Here is a 15369-nt window from a genome sequence, read left to right as displayed (position 1 = left end):
CATCTAGTATTGTTGTTGTTTGAATATAGCTTGATTTAATTTTTTTTTTGAATTATGTTTCATATTTATTTTTGTGTTTAGCTCTTTTCTTTAAACAAAATTGATTTAATTATTATTAAATTATGTGATGTATATGATGGAATGGTGATTTTGTACAGGCAGTGTAAGTTGCGACGGTTACAACTTGTTCAATGCTTCTATACCATTTTTGACGAAGGATTATGTGAGATCGCTCAAAAGCTTCCTTTGTTGGAAGAACTCGAAATTACTCTTTGTAAACATGTAACTAGTGTTGCTTTAGAAGCTATTGGCCGATGTTGTCCTATTCTAAAATCATTAAAGTTTAACCACAATGATTATAATATCGATAACAAAGATGCATTTGTTATTGCACAAAATATGCCCAACTTGCGCCATCTCCAACTTGTTAACAGTTGTTTGGATAACGATGGTGTAAGCGCCATTCTTGATGGCTGTCGTTTTCTTGAATCTCTGGACTTACGTTGGTGTCACAACGTTAATTTGGAGGGGAGATTAAAGAAAATGTGTGATGAACAGTTAAAATATTTTATAGAACCAAATACACCTGAGGGTTTTCCTGGCTACAAATTTGGTAAACGATGTAATGCAGATTGGTATGATGACTTAACATATTCCTATAGATCTCGCAAGGAAAGGTTCGGTGATTATATTGCTGAGAATGAATCACAAGATAACGGTGAGTCTTCAGAAGAAGAAGATGAAGAAGAAGAAGAAGTGACAACAGATTGGGATGAAATATATGATATAAGGGAATGTACAAAGAATCAAAGATCGCGCAAAGGATTTCAAAGATATCTTAGAGATAAAGAGAAGGAGAAGAAGAAGAATAAGAAGAATGATAAATCGAAACCAAAGAAGAAGAAACACGGAAGAAAGGAAGCGGCATTAGTAACAACAAAAGCATATGTTTTATGTTTTGACATGGAATGAAGATGCAGAATAGTTTCATCAGTAATGGTTCATGGATCAAGTCTGCAGGCTAATGATTCATGGATAATTTTTTTACGTACTTTTTTACTATCATATATTATTATATATATATAATATGTTTTAAATATTTTTAATGCATGAAATAATCATATAAATAATTATTCAATCCAAATTATAGTTAGTTTGGAATTTTTTTTAATTAAGAGTCTGATGATGAAATAAAATAGAATATACGAAAAATAATATACACGTATGAGTCCTATATGTTTTCATCGGGTTTGAATTATGGGGCCTTAACTGTAATCATGTATATATGTTATGCTATAACAAGAACATGCTTATTTCATGTTTTAAACTTGGTTATGAGAAAAAACATATTTGTAAAATACCTCAGGTGAGAATTACACTGTGTGGCTTTATTGTTTCATTCTTTTAACTAATAATATTGAATGGGAAAATTAAATCAGAGTTTACTTGGGAAAATTAAAAGTTAAAACATATGAGATTTTGAAGTATGTGTTTTGTTGATTTTTAACAAATCGGTGGTAGTTCGATTCTAATGGTATGAGAGTGAAACTTACTCTTTTTTTGCAGTTTTCAGTTTTATTTGTATTAAAATCTATGCCTTTGATAATGACGAAGAAGGAAAAAGAAAGAACAAAGTTTTATAGAAATTTAAAATAAACAATAAAGCTTAAATAGATTGAATAAAAGGAAAATCAAATTATAAAAAAATATTCAAAAAAATAAATGACAAATTAAAAGGTAATAATTGAAAAGAACAATAAAACTTAAATAGATTGAATAAAAGGAAAATCAAATTATAAAAAAATATTCAAAAAAATAAATGACAAATTAAAAGGTAATAATTGAAAAGAATAAAAGCTGTTGAATTTAAAAGAAATGAGAGGACATTACAAAAAAGATAAATTATATGAAAAAAAAAAGTGAAAAATCCATGGGAAGGCAGAAAAATATGCATTAGTAATAATATGTGAATTGCTACTAGAGGCAAAGGAGGAAAAAATCATATCTGATTTGATTGTTGGAAAGAAATTATTAGAATCAAATTATGGTACAATCATTATAATTTATAAAGGACAACAATGAAATTAGAATTGCATATTTGACATTTATAGAAAGAGCAAGGAGAACGAATAAAATAAGGATTGCAAGTGTTTTTTCACTAAACAATTTTTTTTATCTCAAAAAATTAAATTTGAAATCAGTAGAAAGCTCAGATGAGTTTGCCCATTATTCAACAAATTTCATGCTGATTTTGTAATTTAATTATAAATATAAAATATAGCAACTAAAGATAATTGAAGAACTTAATAGTTTTAAAATCTGTCTTATGGGTTTAAAATAGATTTAAAAATATAAAATATTTATTATATACTTTTATAATTTTATTCTTTAATTACTTATAATAACATATTAGATTTAAGTTAAAGATAAAATAATAAATTTAATTAAAAATTAAATAAAATCTCCATTAATACACCATTAATACCTAATAACTGGCCACATGTTTCAAGAGATGAGATATGAGAATGTTGAGGCTTCATCATAGGAGAGGACTGTTTCCAAAGAAGGAATAGAAAAATAAATATTAATGACTTGCATCCCACGCAATTAAAATAGAGATTCTAATCACTCACATGTTATTTAAAAGGCTTTTGTTTTCACTCCAACACTAACAACCCTCAAATTCAATTCCTTACTCATCCAATGGCTAGATGGACTACCAATCCATTGTTGCGCGGCCACAAACGCGAAACCGCCGTCCGCAAATGCGAAACCGCCGTCCGCAAACGCGAAACCGCCGTCCCCAAATGCGAAACCGCCGTGATAAACTGGCTGGATCTTCCAAACGACCTAACTTTGATGATCTTCTCAAGGCTTGGCACGTTTGACATCTTGAATAGCGTCCAGCAGGTTTGCCGTCAATGGAGGAGCATCTGCATGGATCCGCTCATGTGGCGCACCATCAACATGTGCGATTATGATATATACAATTTAGTGGACTATAAATTGTGGCAGATGTGCTGCCATGCAATTGATCGAAGTTGTGGCCAGTTGGAAGACATAAGTATTCAGTATTTTGGTAACGATTGTCTTCTTGAATACATAATTGACTCGTAAGTTTAAAGCTTTTATTGTTGTTGGTGTTTGTTATTGTACTATATGCTTTTTTTTTTTTAATTATGTTTCATATAATTTATTTGGTAAATTCTAGCCTATCCTTCCTATAATAACATGTAATTTATCCTCTGTGACATGTCATCTTTTAATTGGTTACTATGTTAACTATGGTTAAATTATTGGTAATTAAATTATAGCCCAAAGTGGGTGATTATGTAATTAAATACCTCCAAATTTAATTTCAATGCCATCCAGAAATCCTATATCATCATCACCATCACCATCATCATCATCATCATCATTATTTTCATTTTCTTTTTCGTCTTCCCCTTCTACACTATCATCATAAAAAGCCATCATAATCGATTTCAGGTTCTTAAATTTTAAGATTTTCTGAATTTCGCAAACGTAAACTTAGTCTCACCTGGGCTAGGTTCACAAAACAAAAGCAGTTTTTATAACTAAACACAAAGAACACAAAACACAGTACACGACCTTACTTGAACAGGATCTGTTCTATATAGGCTCATACATCTGTATCCTTGAGTTCTAAGAAGACTTTGGTTGAACTATGACCGTGAGGTCAGAGCGTGATTAATTGTTCCAAAGCATATGCCATCTGAACGGTGGAGGATCGTTCGCGCTACAACCTTGTGGTCGAGATGGTCTCACGGTGTTCTGACACACTCAAATATTTTTTCCCTGGCCATTTAATTAGTTATTTTCTCTAAATACTTAGTGTGTGTTTGGATTACAGTTTGCAAACGGGAGTTTGAATAAAATTAATTTTGCAAACTTGATTTTGATGAAAAGTAAATTTGTATTAAGTGATTTATGTTTGGCAATATTTATATCAAAATGAATTATAGTAAAATAAATGTTGTTTGGATTACACTATTCAAAATCACTTTTAGATACAAAATTACTAAAATAGACATCAACTTAAATAATTTTTGTATATTATTTTATTTTAGATATTTGAATAGATGTTATTAATTAATTCTATAATAAAATTAATATTTATACACTAAGATAAAAATAATATATAAAAATTGGCAAAATATACTTTTAATTAAAACTAACAAAATATAAATTTTAGAGAGTACTAAAAATAATAAAAAAATTAAATATTTATTTTGGTAGTAATTGAAATAAATCAAAAAAAAATTTATGATATTTTTTATACAGTATATTTTTAGTACTCTTAGGACTCTTTTTTAGTATGTTATAATTTTTTATTATTATTATTTACAATTAATTTTTTGTTTAATTTACTTTCTTAATAGGATCAATATATTATATTAAAAAAAATAAAAATAATACAAAAAAATTATAATTATAAAAGTATATAATATCAAATAAATAATTAATAAAAAAATAGTAAATAATAGAAAAAGATAGTTCATATAAACAAAAATAATATAAATAATACAATAGTATGCATAAAGGATAAAATTGGTAAAAAATAAATAAAGATTGAGTATTGATGGCTAAAAGCCCGTTGGTGAAACGCAGAAGCTTAAAATTGTTGCTTCTTGAAAACGTGGTTTTGAATGTAAAATCACTTCTGCGTTCATGAATCAAAAATTTGCCAAACCAAAAATTACAGCTTTCAAGATATCTAAACGTACTTCTTCTCTTTGAACGTGGTTGCCAAACACACCCTTATTTGCTGGTTCATCAAAACATGAAACACCCAATGAGTTGATTTTTTCTTTCAATTTCAGAGAGAAATGAGACTGGGGTAAATTGAATTTCTACACAATAATAAAAATATAACTTTATTTTTTAATGTTTATAGAAATTATATATTTATCTCTCTTATAAAAATATTTAATTACAAAATTACCCTACTTTAGTTAACATATTAACTCTTGTTGAGTTAAATTAACTCAAACTAAAACTAAACATCCAATTAAAGCATGTCACGTCACGAGGGGTAATTTACATGTTGAAATAGAGGGGATCGGATAGAACTCACCAATTTATTTTTGTGTTTAGCTCTTTTCTTTAAACAAAATTGATTTAATTATTATTAAATTATGTGATGTATATGATGGAATGGTGATTTTGTACACAGGCAGTGTAATTTGCGACGGCTACGACTTGTTCAATGCTTTTATGCCATTTTTGACGAAGGATTATGTGAGATCGCTCAAAAGCTTCCGTTGTTGGAAGAACTCGAAATTACTCTTTGTAAACACGTATCTTATGTTGCTTTAGAAGCTATTGGCCGAGGTTGTCCTCTTCTGAAATCATTAAAGTTTAACCACAATGATTGCAGTAGGGGTAACGAAGATGCATTTGCTATTGCACAAAATATGCCCAACTTGCGCCATCTCCAGCTTGTTAGAAACGATTGTATGGATGACGATGGTGTAAGCGCCATTCTTGACGGCTGTCGTTTTCTTGAATCTCTGGACATACGTTGGTGTCACAACGTTAATTTGGAGGGGAGATTAAGAAAAATGTGTGATGAACAATTAAAATATTTTATAGAACCAAATACACCCGAGGGTTTTCTCGGCTACAAATTTAGAGAACGATATAGTACATTGTGGTACGATGACTTCAAATATACCTTTACACCTCGCAAGGAAAGGCTCAGTTATCATATTGCTGAGAATGAATCACAAGATAATGATAAGTCTTCAGAAGAAGAAGAAAAAGAAAAAGTGACAACAGAAGAAGTGATAACAGAAAAAGTGACAACAGATTGGGATGAAATATATGATATATGGGAATGTACAAAGAATCAAAGATCGCGCAAAGGATTTCAAAGATATCTTAGAGATAAAGAGAAGGAGAAGAAGAAGAATAAGAAGAAGAATAAATCGAAATCAAAGAAAAAGAAACACGGAAGAAAGGAAGTGACATTAGTAACCACAAAAGCATATGTTTTATGTTTTGAAATGGAAGATGCACGATAGTTTCATCAGTAATGGTTCATGGATCAAGTCTGCAGGCTAATGGTTCATGAATAATTTTTTTTTACGTACTTTGAAATTATTTTAAATCAAGTCTAAATTATTTATTTCAAATTATTGTCAATGAAAAATTTTACGTGATCAGATTTTTTTTATTTTTGGCTAAATTTAAACTAACATTAGTTAATTCTTTTTGTTATACTAAAAGTGTCAAAAAATTTCATATATAAAATAAAAAATGAACAATAATTGTTCAATATCTTTTTGAAATTAAAGAGTAAATTGCTACCTCACTCTCACATATTATTATATATATAATATGTTTATTTTTAATGCATTAAATAATCATATAAATAATTACTCAATTCAAATTATAGTTAGTTTGGATTTTTTTTTTTTATTAAGAGTCTGATGATGAAATAAAATAGAATATCTGAAAAATAATATACAGGTACGAGTCCTATATATGTTTTCATCCAGTTTGAATTAACTGTAATCATGTATGTTATGCTATAACAAGAACATGCTTATTTCATGTTTCAAACTTGGTTATGAGAAAAACATATTTGTAAAATACCTCAGATGAGAATTACCTTTTGTGGCTTCATTGCTTCATTCTTTTAACTAATAATGTTAATATATAGTACACATCTGTATTCAACAAATACTTTTGTCTCAGTATTAATTAAAAATACTGCATTCCATAATATTTTTACTTTCGAAAGTCAATGTATCTTCGTATAGAGATTTTTATAGCATTAATCTGTATAATAAATGCATTTAGTAATGTGATACGGTACTAAAATCTTTTGTGACTAGCAAATACAGATTTTGTCCATGATTTTGACCTGACCAGACCCCCATTTTCCCTTCTTTGGTTAAAGAAAGAAAAGTATAAAAATTGGCTTCTGATCTCTAATCTTCGTACATTACATTCCAATGATAGGCTTTTTAATGATATAAGAAATTACTGAGATCACTGTCTCTTAAATCCTATCCAGTCTTAACACTTCGTTTCTTATCTTTATGCATTGGTAAAAATTTATTATTCCTTTTCCTGTGACAGATTGGATATCATCGCAATTTTGAGCGATCTAGATGTTTGTTCATAGCACGGAAAGATGGAGAGCTGGTTGACTTTTCATATTCGAAGTGCATAAAGGGTTTGATAAGAGAAAATTTATTTTACTTTGAATATTTTGTATTATTAGTATATTATAATTTAAACGAACATAAGTCTAAATTTAGTTATTTATCTTGTCTTAAATCTTTATTGATATTATTGAAGAATAAAATAAAAATTTATTTATATGTATCATTTTTGTCCCCAACGTGTTCATCTTATTTAACTTTCTAATATTTTAAAATTGTTTCAATTTTGTCCTGTCGTCCATTCCATTAACAGATTTCTAACGGCAGGACAACATTGAGTCAATTTTGAAAACGTTAGGGACTTAAATAGGACGATTTAAACGTTAGGCACAACTTTGAAACTTATCCCAAACGTTGTGGGCAAAAACAATAATTTACTCTTTTTGGGTATTGAGGTTATTCAATCAGTTAAAAAAATTTGCTTATCTCAGAGAAAATATTGTCTTGATCTTTTGGAAGATTCTTATTTATTAGGTGCTAAATTTGCCTCTGTTACAATGGATAGTACTACAACACTATATCAAGACAAAAGTCTCCTGCTATCTTACCCTTTTGTATATCGCCATTTGGTTGGGCGTCTTATCTATCTCACCACTATTCAACCAGACATCATGTATGCCACTCAAAAATTAAGTCAATTTATGCCATCTCCTACTGAATCTCATCTTCAAGCTGCCATTCATGTGTTACGATATATAAAAATTAGCCCCGACAAAGGACTTTTCTTTCTAAGAGAATCAGAAATTCAGCTTCTCGACTTCATCAGTGACTGATTGGGCTAGATATCCTGACACTCGACGATCTTTAACAGGCTATTGTTTCTTCTTAGGCAGCTCTTTAGTCTTTTGGAAGACTAAGAAACAAACTACCGTTGCCCGCTCATCTACTGAAGTAGAATATCGTGCACTTGCTAACACGATTTGTGAACTTCAATGGATACTAAATGTATTACAATTTTTACGTAACTCTCCTATCCGCCCACCAGTTTTATATTGTGATAATCAGAGTGCTCTTGATATTGCTGCTAACTCGGTTTTTCATGAACGGACCAAATATTTAGAGGTTAATTGTCACTTGATTCAACAAAAAAGCTCAAGTTGGAGTGATAAAACTTCTCTCCATTCCCTCTTCTGGGCAGCTAGCTGACATATTTACTAAACCTTTGTCTTCTCAACTCTTCCATCTTAATCTCAATAAACTTGATGTTCTTGACATCTTTTATCCTCTAGTTTGTGGGGGCGTATTAAACCACTTTTCTACCTTAACCCATGACAACAATAAAGAATTTTCACGGCTCACAAATTCACCCCTACAGAATACATAAATTCAGTTACAATTTTAACCTTTATTATTTTATCTTATCTTTATTTGCTTTTATCTTTCATAGGTTAATACTCTATATATATTTAGTTTTACCTTCATAATTTACAATTCAATCAATTAACAATCAATCCAAAAATACAAAATATATCTTTCATCTTTTCTTATTCTTTCATAGTTTTATCAATTTTGAATTGCTTTTGCGTTGTAAAGATGAAAGTAAATGTAATTATGGTGTAATTTTACTAATCTTAAACATGTAATTAATATAATTAAAATATCTCAAATACTATTTTAGTATATGATCATTTAAATTAAACACTTTATAACTTGCTCTTGTATATTAGCAATTTTCTATCATCGTTAAAGAAAAGTATAAAGAAACAATGTATATAATGAATAGTGTGAATAATGATTTAAAAAAGAAAGATAATTTTAAAATTGAAAATTAAATTTTTAATTAATTAAATAATTATTATCGGATTTTAAAATTTGAAAACATTAGGATTAGCACCTAAACCACTACGTACAATTACATATTTATATATTATACGTTTTACATCTCACCAATCCCTCAATCGCGTCGGTCTCTCCCGCAAATGCAAATTCTCTTTCAACCCAGACAATGACAACACCGTTTTACACCTTTCACCAGCATCGATCTCTTTCACTTTCACCGACTGTAATTATTTCTCTCTCGCGTTTTTTTTCGTCATGCACCACTTCTCTAAGCTAGAACCTACACCTACACTAGAACTCGATGATGAAGGTCCTTGTGCCGTTTTGGGTCCCATTGCCAGCACTATTTCACATCCCACTCTGTTATGTTATGTTTTTAGCATGTGCACCAAATAATTATTTACTTGATTCAAGGCTTCTACGACGGTCTCACTCTGTCTATCCGGGGCTCCGATGAGTTTCATCTCTTCATTTGTCTCTCCATTTGTCATAGGAAGTTCTCCACCTCTCGAACGTCCCTCATGCCCTTAAACTCCTTTGTCATTGGGAGATCAATCTTTATTGTCTTCCTTATAATGGTTGGTCGAGATTTTGCCTCCTCGAACCAAACTCGAACTTCCTCAAATAGTTTCAAAAAATTCTCAAGCTTCTCTTCGATTTGGAGTATGCTTTCTTTGAAAGCATCTAGTTCTCCTGATACGTGAGTCTCGAATGTCTCCTTGTCATGTTCTATCCTTTGAAAGTGCTCATCCATAGAGGATAGAATATTCTCCAACATAGAAATTCTCTCTTCTAAGAAGTTAGAGTCCTTACCTCTAGGCTCACTTGAAGATCGGGCCTTCTTGCCTCCCTATTGAAAAGGAATAGCATTCCTTCCCCTTTGAGACTCTACATGCTCCATGGTTATACTAGAAGCCATACCCACAAACCACTTGTGCGGGTGTTGCAGATGAAAACGATTCTAGAGGATATATCAAGCTACAACTTTACTAGGACAATTTGAAAAGGACTTGTTCCACCTAAAGTGGAGTTATTTGTTTGGTTTGTATTGACTGACAGGGTCAATACGAACGAGAGACTGAGTTGGTTTGGCATTATTTACCAAGAAGGTGCTTTATGTGTTTTATGTAATAGAGGCGTGGAATATGGTCACCATTTGTTTCTTGGCTGTAGTTTTTCTTGGCAGATATGGTATGTTTGGATATCATATGTTGGAATGCAATGAGTCTGTCTGGGTACGGTGAAGGAGCACTTTCAAAGTTAGACTGAGATATCAAATAGGAAGGAGGAACGCAAGAGATAAATGGTGTATTTTTGTGCGATCATTTGGAACATATGGTTAGAACGAAATTGGAGAATTTTTCAGAATAAAAGAAAAGGGGTTGAGGAGATTATCAATTTGTCTTTTCTGAGTTATAAGGAGTGGTTAGGTGCGAATTCCTTTTATTGTTGATGGCAATACCGAAGATGACAATGAGATATTTACGTTTGTTTTTGTTGTTCATTTTTGTGCTTGTTTTGCTTATGTTGTTGTCCCCTGTACTCCACTTATGTGTTGAACTTTTCTTTCAATAAAACAAGTTCTGGTATTCAATTATGGCTAGTTCAGATGGTCATTTAATTTTAGTATGTATGCGAATAATTATTTTAATTCTTATGTGGATGGTTATTTGATTGGATTGGATTTAGTTATATACAATTAAAATATGCTAGATGTTCAATTCACTAAGTATGCAGATGATTATTTTTATCCTTAAGTGGATGGTTATTTTCATTAGTGTATCAAAGCAGCGACGGCGAGGTGGAGCCTATCGGCGACGTTCGTTTCTGGTCTGGAGAAAAGCAACGCCAATGAAAGTCCTTGTTAAAATTTTTGAATTATTGAATGAGATCTTTTTATAGATAATTTAGATGAAGTGTTTTTCTTTTTTTTTTAATTTTATGGGGCCAAATTTCTAGTTCATTGTTCACGTTCAATTCTCCATAATCTACCTAACGAAGCCATTTCATCAATCCTATTAAATCAAAATTTATTTTACTTTATTGGATGTAATTATACAATTAGTTAATTTTTTTAGTCCATATCAATTACTTTTTGAATTATTTTATTTATTTTAAATTTTAAACCATAAATTTTTAATATTAAATTTTAAATTAATATAAATCATAAATTTAAATCCTTCAAAATATACAAATTTTTAAAATTAAAATATTAATTAATATAGACTATCTAAAAATTTATTTTTATACTTTATTTTTTTAAATTTGTGTATAATAAATTAACAATTATTTAATAAAATATATTATTAAAATAAAAAAATTAGATTAATGACTAATAAATCAGCAAAAACAATAAATTGTGATGAAAGAGAAATTATTTGTTCTGTCTTGCGCATCAAGCAGCAGAAGCAACCCTAACCTCCTGCAATAATAACCTTTATTTTGACGGAAGAAAATTTGAGTCCTCAAAATGCATCGTTCTCTCACCAAACACAGAAGAAAAAGAGAAATTTATTTTCATTGTCCGAGTCATGCGATGAAAGCGGAATTCCAACGCCGCTTGTTTGCACCAGAATCATCGCCTCCATCATTCAGTTGGTATACGAATCCATTATTGCGCCACCCCCGCCAAGAAGAGAGGAGTAGTAGGAACTGGCTTCATCTTCCGGTGGAACTGACTCTTATCATCTTCGAGAAACTGGGAGCCATAGAGGTTCTCACCACTGCCCAGCGAGTGTGTATGCTCTGGCGGACCATCTGCAAGGATCCGTACACGTGGCGCCTGATCAACATGCGCGTCGTCGGGGTTCCCAAATTCATGGACTACCAATTGAGTTCGCTGTGCTGCCGTACCATCGAACGCAGCTGCGGTCTCTTGGTGGACATAAGTATTGACTATTTTGCTGATGATGATCTCCTCACCTACATCGCTAATTTGTAAGTGCTTGTTTATAATATATATTGTGTAAAATTGTAGATTGATTCTAGAAAAGAAATTCTCATAATTTGGAAGTGACAAGCTTACTCTTAATAATCAAATATTTTAATGAAAAAATATAAACAGCCAACTAATTTTTTGTATTTCTAAATTTAAAATTTTAGAAATTGGGATTGTAGGGAGTTGTTTTTTTTATAACAAATATTTTATTTTTCAACTAATTGATTCTAGTTGCCTATCCTCCTAATTGATTCTCTGTGCCTGGTGAATTAAACACGCACGCTTTTTTATTTTTATTTTGTTAGAATGTATTTGTTTATGAATGTATTTCTCACCAAAAGGCAAAAACTTTATGTTTCAAACTCTGAGTGAGTTTTCTTTTTATAGAATAAAAAATGGTAAATTTTATCATTTTTTTAAAATAAAAGATAAATTACTCCTTGTAATATATACCATGATTATTAATAATTATCTTTTTATTAATAGGATTTTAAGATTCACGTTATTTTTTTTTTTCTTTTTTTTAATTGACATTATATTTCTCTTGATAACAATGTCATTTTCATCATTTTCACCAACTATACTTCTTCTTCTCCAATTTTAAAATTCTAATCCCTTTCAAATGAGTCACCATTTCCAATCAATTAAGTTAGGATTTTGAACTTGTTCTTACGTTTTCAATCTCCAATTTCAACTAGTACAATTATTAATTTTTCAGCTCTCTTTTTCTAAAATTTTTTTCGTATTAAAAGATATTACGTTTGGAGAGAAACAAAAGGGTATGAATTTATATGGCAGCTATGAATTTGCATCATAAATAAAATTTTTGTAGGTAATTAATGGCATGAATAATAAAATAATTAATTAATATTTGAGACGAATATAAATATTAAAATACTTATTCTATTTTGTCTTATTGTTATCTGAATAATAATTTAATATTTTTAGTGACAATATAATAGTTTAATATGTTCCCACCAATGCATTAGTTTTTTTTTTTAAATTAAGAAAGAGGGGCATTTAATGAAGATTATGAAAATGACACTCTTATTAAATTTCAAGAAAAACATAAAAAAAATTATATTTTTTTATCTGATATAATATTTTTTTATCCGATATTAAAGGGCAAAATGAATTTTATCTGATATAATATTTTTTAATTATAAAAACTATTTTACTGAATATAATTATTATTTATACTTATTAAAAATATTTTTTTTTTACCAAATATATGTACTATCATTTTAAATAAAAGGAAAAATTCCTTTTGACTTTCTATTCTTTTACAATTTAGATAACTTACATTTAACAATTGAAAAATAATAATTTATCGCATGCGTTTTTTTGTGAAATTTTTTTTTAAAAGATGACAAAAAATACTTATGTGTGATATAACTTTTATATATATATATATGATCTGTCCTTTATTTGTTATACGTGAATGATAAATATTTTATTGAGATACTCTTATATAATCATCAAAATTTAAAACTATGTTCCAATCAAATAATTATCATCTATTTACAAAGTAATTTTAATGACAGTATAAATGAAAATAGTTCCTATCATGGTTATTATTTATATAAGACAGATAAAAGACAGATTATAAAAACTAACGTCACATCACTCACATGTAAATATTTTTTGTTATTTTTTGTGGAAAATTCTTATAGAAGGATTTACATGTCTAACAAAAAAAAATAAGAAACAAATTATTATTTTTCAATCATTAAAATAAATGTAAGTTGTCTAAATTAAAAAAATAAATAAATAAACCACGTTTCAAAACACTTCTAATAATAAAAAAAGAATGTTTGTATTTTGTATATTTCTCTTATATTTATAAAAGATAAATTTATTTATCTTATTTCTATTCTTATTAATTAATTTTAATTCTTATCAATTATTACTTTTAATAAAAAATAGTTACAAAATAAATATTTTTTTATTAATATTAATCAACACTTCATCAATATCTTAATTATATACTATTAAAATTATAGATTTAGAATCTAAAATTTAATACTTTAAATTTAAAATATTATCTAAACATTAATAAAAATAATAAATTTTACTAATCATATCGAACGCATAATAAAATTCCTTTTGATAACAATGTTATGAATTATGATTGTATTGGTGATTTTATATACAGTTGTGGAAGTCGTCTCCGACGTTTACGACTTAACCGGTGCTACTACAGCATATCAGAAAAAGTGTTGTGTGACTTGGCAAAAAAGTGTCCTTTGCTTAAGGAGCTTGATATTAACCATTGCTATTGTATTACCACAAATTCTTTCGAATCTTTTGGTCAAGCTTGCCCTCTTCTAAAAACCTTCAAATTCAACTACTACCTCCAACTTCATTATTACATTTCTTCTAGGCTGCACCGCACCAATAATGCATGTGCATATGCTATTGCACGAAGCATGCCACAGTTACGCAGTCTCCAACTTCTTGGAAGCACGTTGGATTATGATGGTTTGCATGCTATGCTTAACGGTTGTCCACATCTGGAATCTCTAGATCTACGTTATTGCATCAACCTTGATACAACGAGAGAAATAATAATAAAAATGTTGCAAGGAAGAATCATGGATTTAAGACTTCCAGTTCCAGGTGCATCAACAATTGAATGTTTTCGTTGTTTACTACCTTACGAAGAGGCAATGAGGAGGTGGAGTTTCAATACTATAGTAGTCGAATGGCACATGTTTCAAGCTAGGATCAAGAATGAAAAAATATCCAAACTTGGCTTAGTAGTAAAATATGAAGATGAGGAGGTTTGGGAGGATATCGATATGATATGGGTCACTGTGAAAAATAAAAGAAGACATAGGCGAGAGAGTACTAATAATTTCAAAGCGCTTCAAAGATCTCGCCGGAGAAAAAAACACCGCACTGTATCCAAAAAGAGGAGAAAACATGGAGAAAAGGCAAGCAAGATTGACCTAAAAGTATGTGTTTTGGAGAGGAATTACAATTATTATTCTGAAGATTGAATTCAAGAACAAGAGGAGGTAGGGGAGGATAGAGATATCGTATGGCCAAATCTGAATTTTTCGGCGGGACAAAGTGTTTTTTGTATTAGGCTATTTTTTACAAATTTTTATGGTATTATTGATTTATAAGAGGATGAAAATAATAATTGAACATGTTTTATGTTTGATTGATTATAAATTTAAAGATATTTAATTATATATTTTAGACAATGTTTATTTTGTTTTAGACAATGTTGATTTTATTATTTTGTTTTAAAAAATTTAGTTTATGATTATATTTATTATAAGTTTATAATTATAAAAATTTTAATGTTTTTAAATTTAAAAATTACAATTTTTTATTTTTTAAAAATTATAAATTTATTGAAATTATTGTGAAATTATATATATCGTTTAATATTTAATGTTTTATAAAAAAAAAGATTTAAAATTCTAAACTTGTCAACTCGCTTGT

The 15369-nt window shown here is 29.2% G+C and overlaps 2 protein-coding genes and 1 pseudogene across 2 annotated transcripts; all 3 read left to right on the top strand.

Annotated features, from left to right (window-relative positions):
• The first annotated feature begins 2703 nt into the window (after positions 1–2703).
• Positions 2704–10244, top strand: LOC130950371 (putative F-box/LRR-repeat protein 9). Its single transcript, XM_057878871.1, has 5 exons — positions 2704–2910; positions 3016–3113; positions 5198–5544; positions 5617–5862; positions 10162–10244. Exons 1-5 carry the CDS (start codon positions 2704–2706, stop codon positions 10242–10244), a joined length of 981 nt encoding a protein of 326 aa, XP_057734854.1.
• On the top strand, positions 3608–3800 carry LOC130953599 (small nucleolar RNA U3; annotated as a pseudogene).
• Positions 10245–11511: 1267 nt separating the features above from the next.
• Positions 11512–14915, top strand: LOC130950369 (putative F-box/LRR-repeat protein 9). The gene is made up of 2 exons (XM_057878870.1): positions 11512–11912; positions 14069–14915. The coding sequence occupies exons 1-2, from the start codon at positions 11512–11514 to the stop codon at positions 14913–14915; spliced, it is 1248 nt and encodes a 415-aa protein (XP_057734853.1).
• Positions 14916–15369: the final 454 nt, after the last annotated feature.

The sequence above is a fragment of the Arachis stenosperma genome, chromosome 9 (assembly GCF_014773155.1).
Source record: "Arachis stenosperma cultivar V10309 chromosome 9, arast.V10309.gnm1.PFL2, whole genome shotgun sequence".
Taxonomy (NCBI): domain Eukaryota; kingdom Viridiplantae; phylum Streptophyta; class Magnoliopsida; order Fabales; family Fabaceae; genus Arachis; species Arachis stenosperma.
Note: the sequence above shows the minus strand (reverse complement) of the source record. Positions and strands in the feature narration are given on the sequence as shown.

Bases quoted from the DNA above. Each gene is read 5' to 3' on its own strand.
- LOC130950371 (XM_057878871.1), top strand. From the start codon at position 2,704: ATGGCTAGATGGACTACCAATCCATTGTTGCGCGGCCACAAACGCGAA. The intron at 3,114-5,197 runs GTAAGTTTAAAG...TTTTGTACACAG, and splicing joins CTTGAATACATAATTGACTC to GCAGTGTAATTTGCGACGGC. The intron at 5,545-5,616 runs GTTGGTGTCACA...AATATTTTATAG, and splicing joins TCTTGAATCTCTGGACATAC to AACCAAATACACCCGAGGGT.
- LOC130950369 (XM_057878870.1), top strand. From the start codon at position 11,512: ATGAAAGCGGAATTCCAACGCCGCTTGTTTGCACCAGAATCATCGCCT. The intron at 11,913-14,068 runs GTAAGTGCTTGT...TTTTATATACAG, and splicing joins CTCACCTACATCGCTAATTT to TTGTGGAAGTCGTCTCCGAC.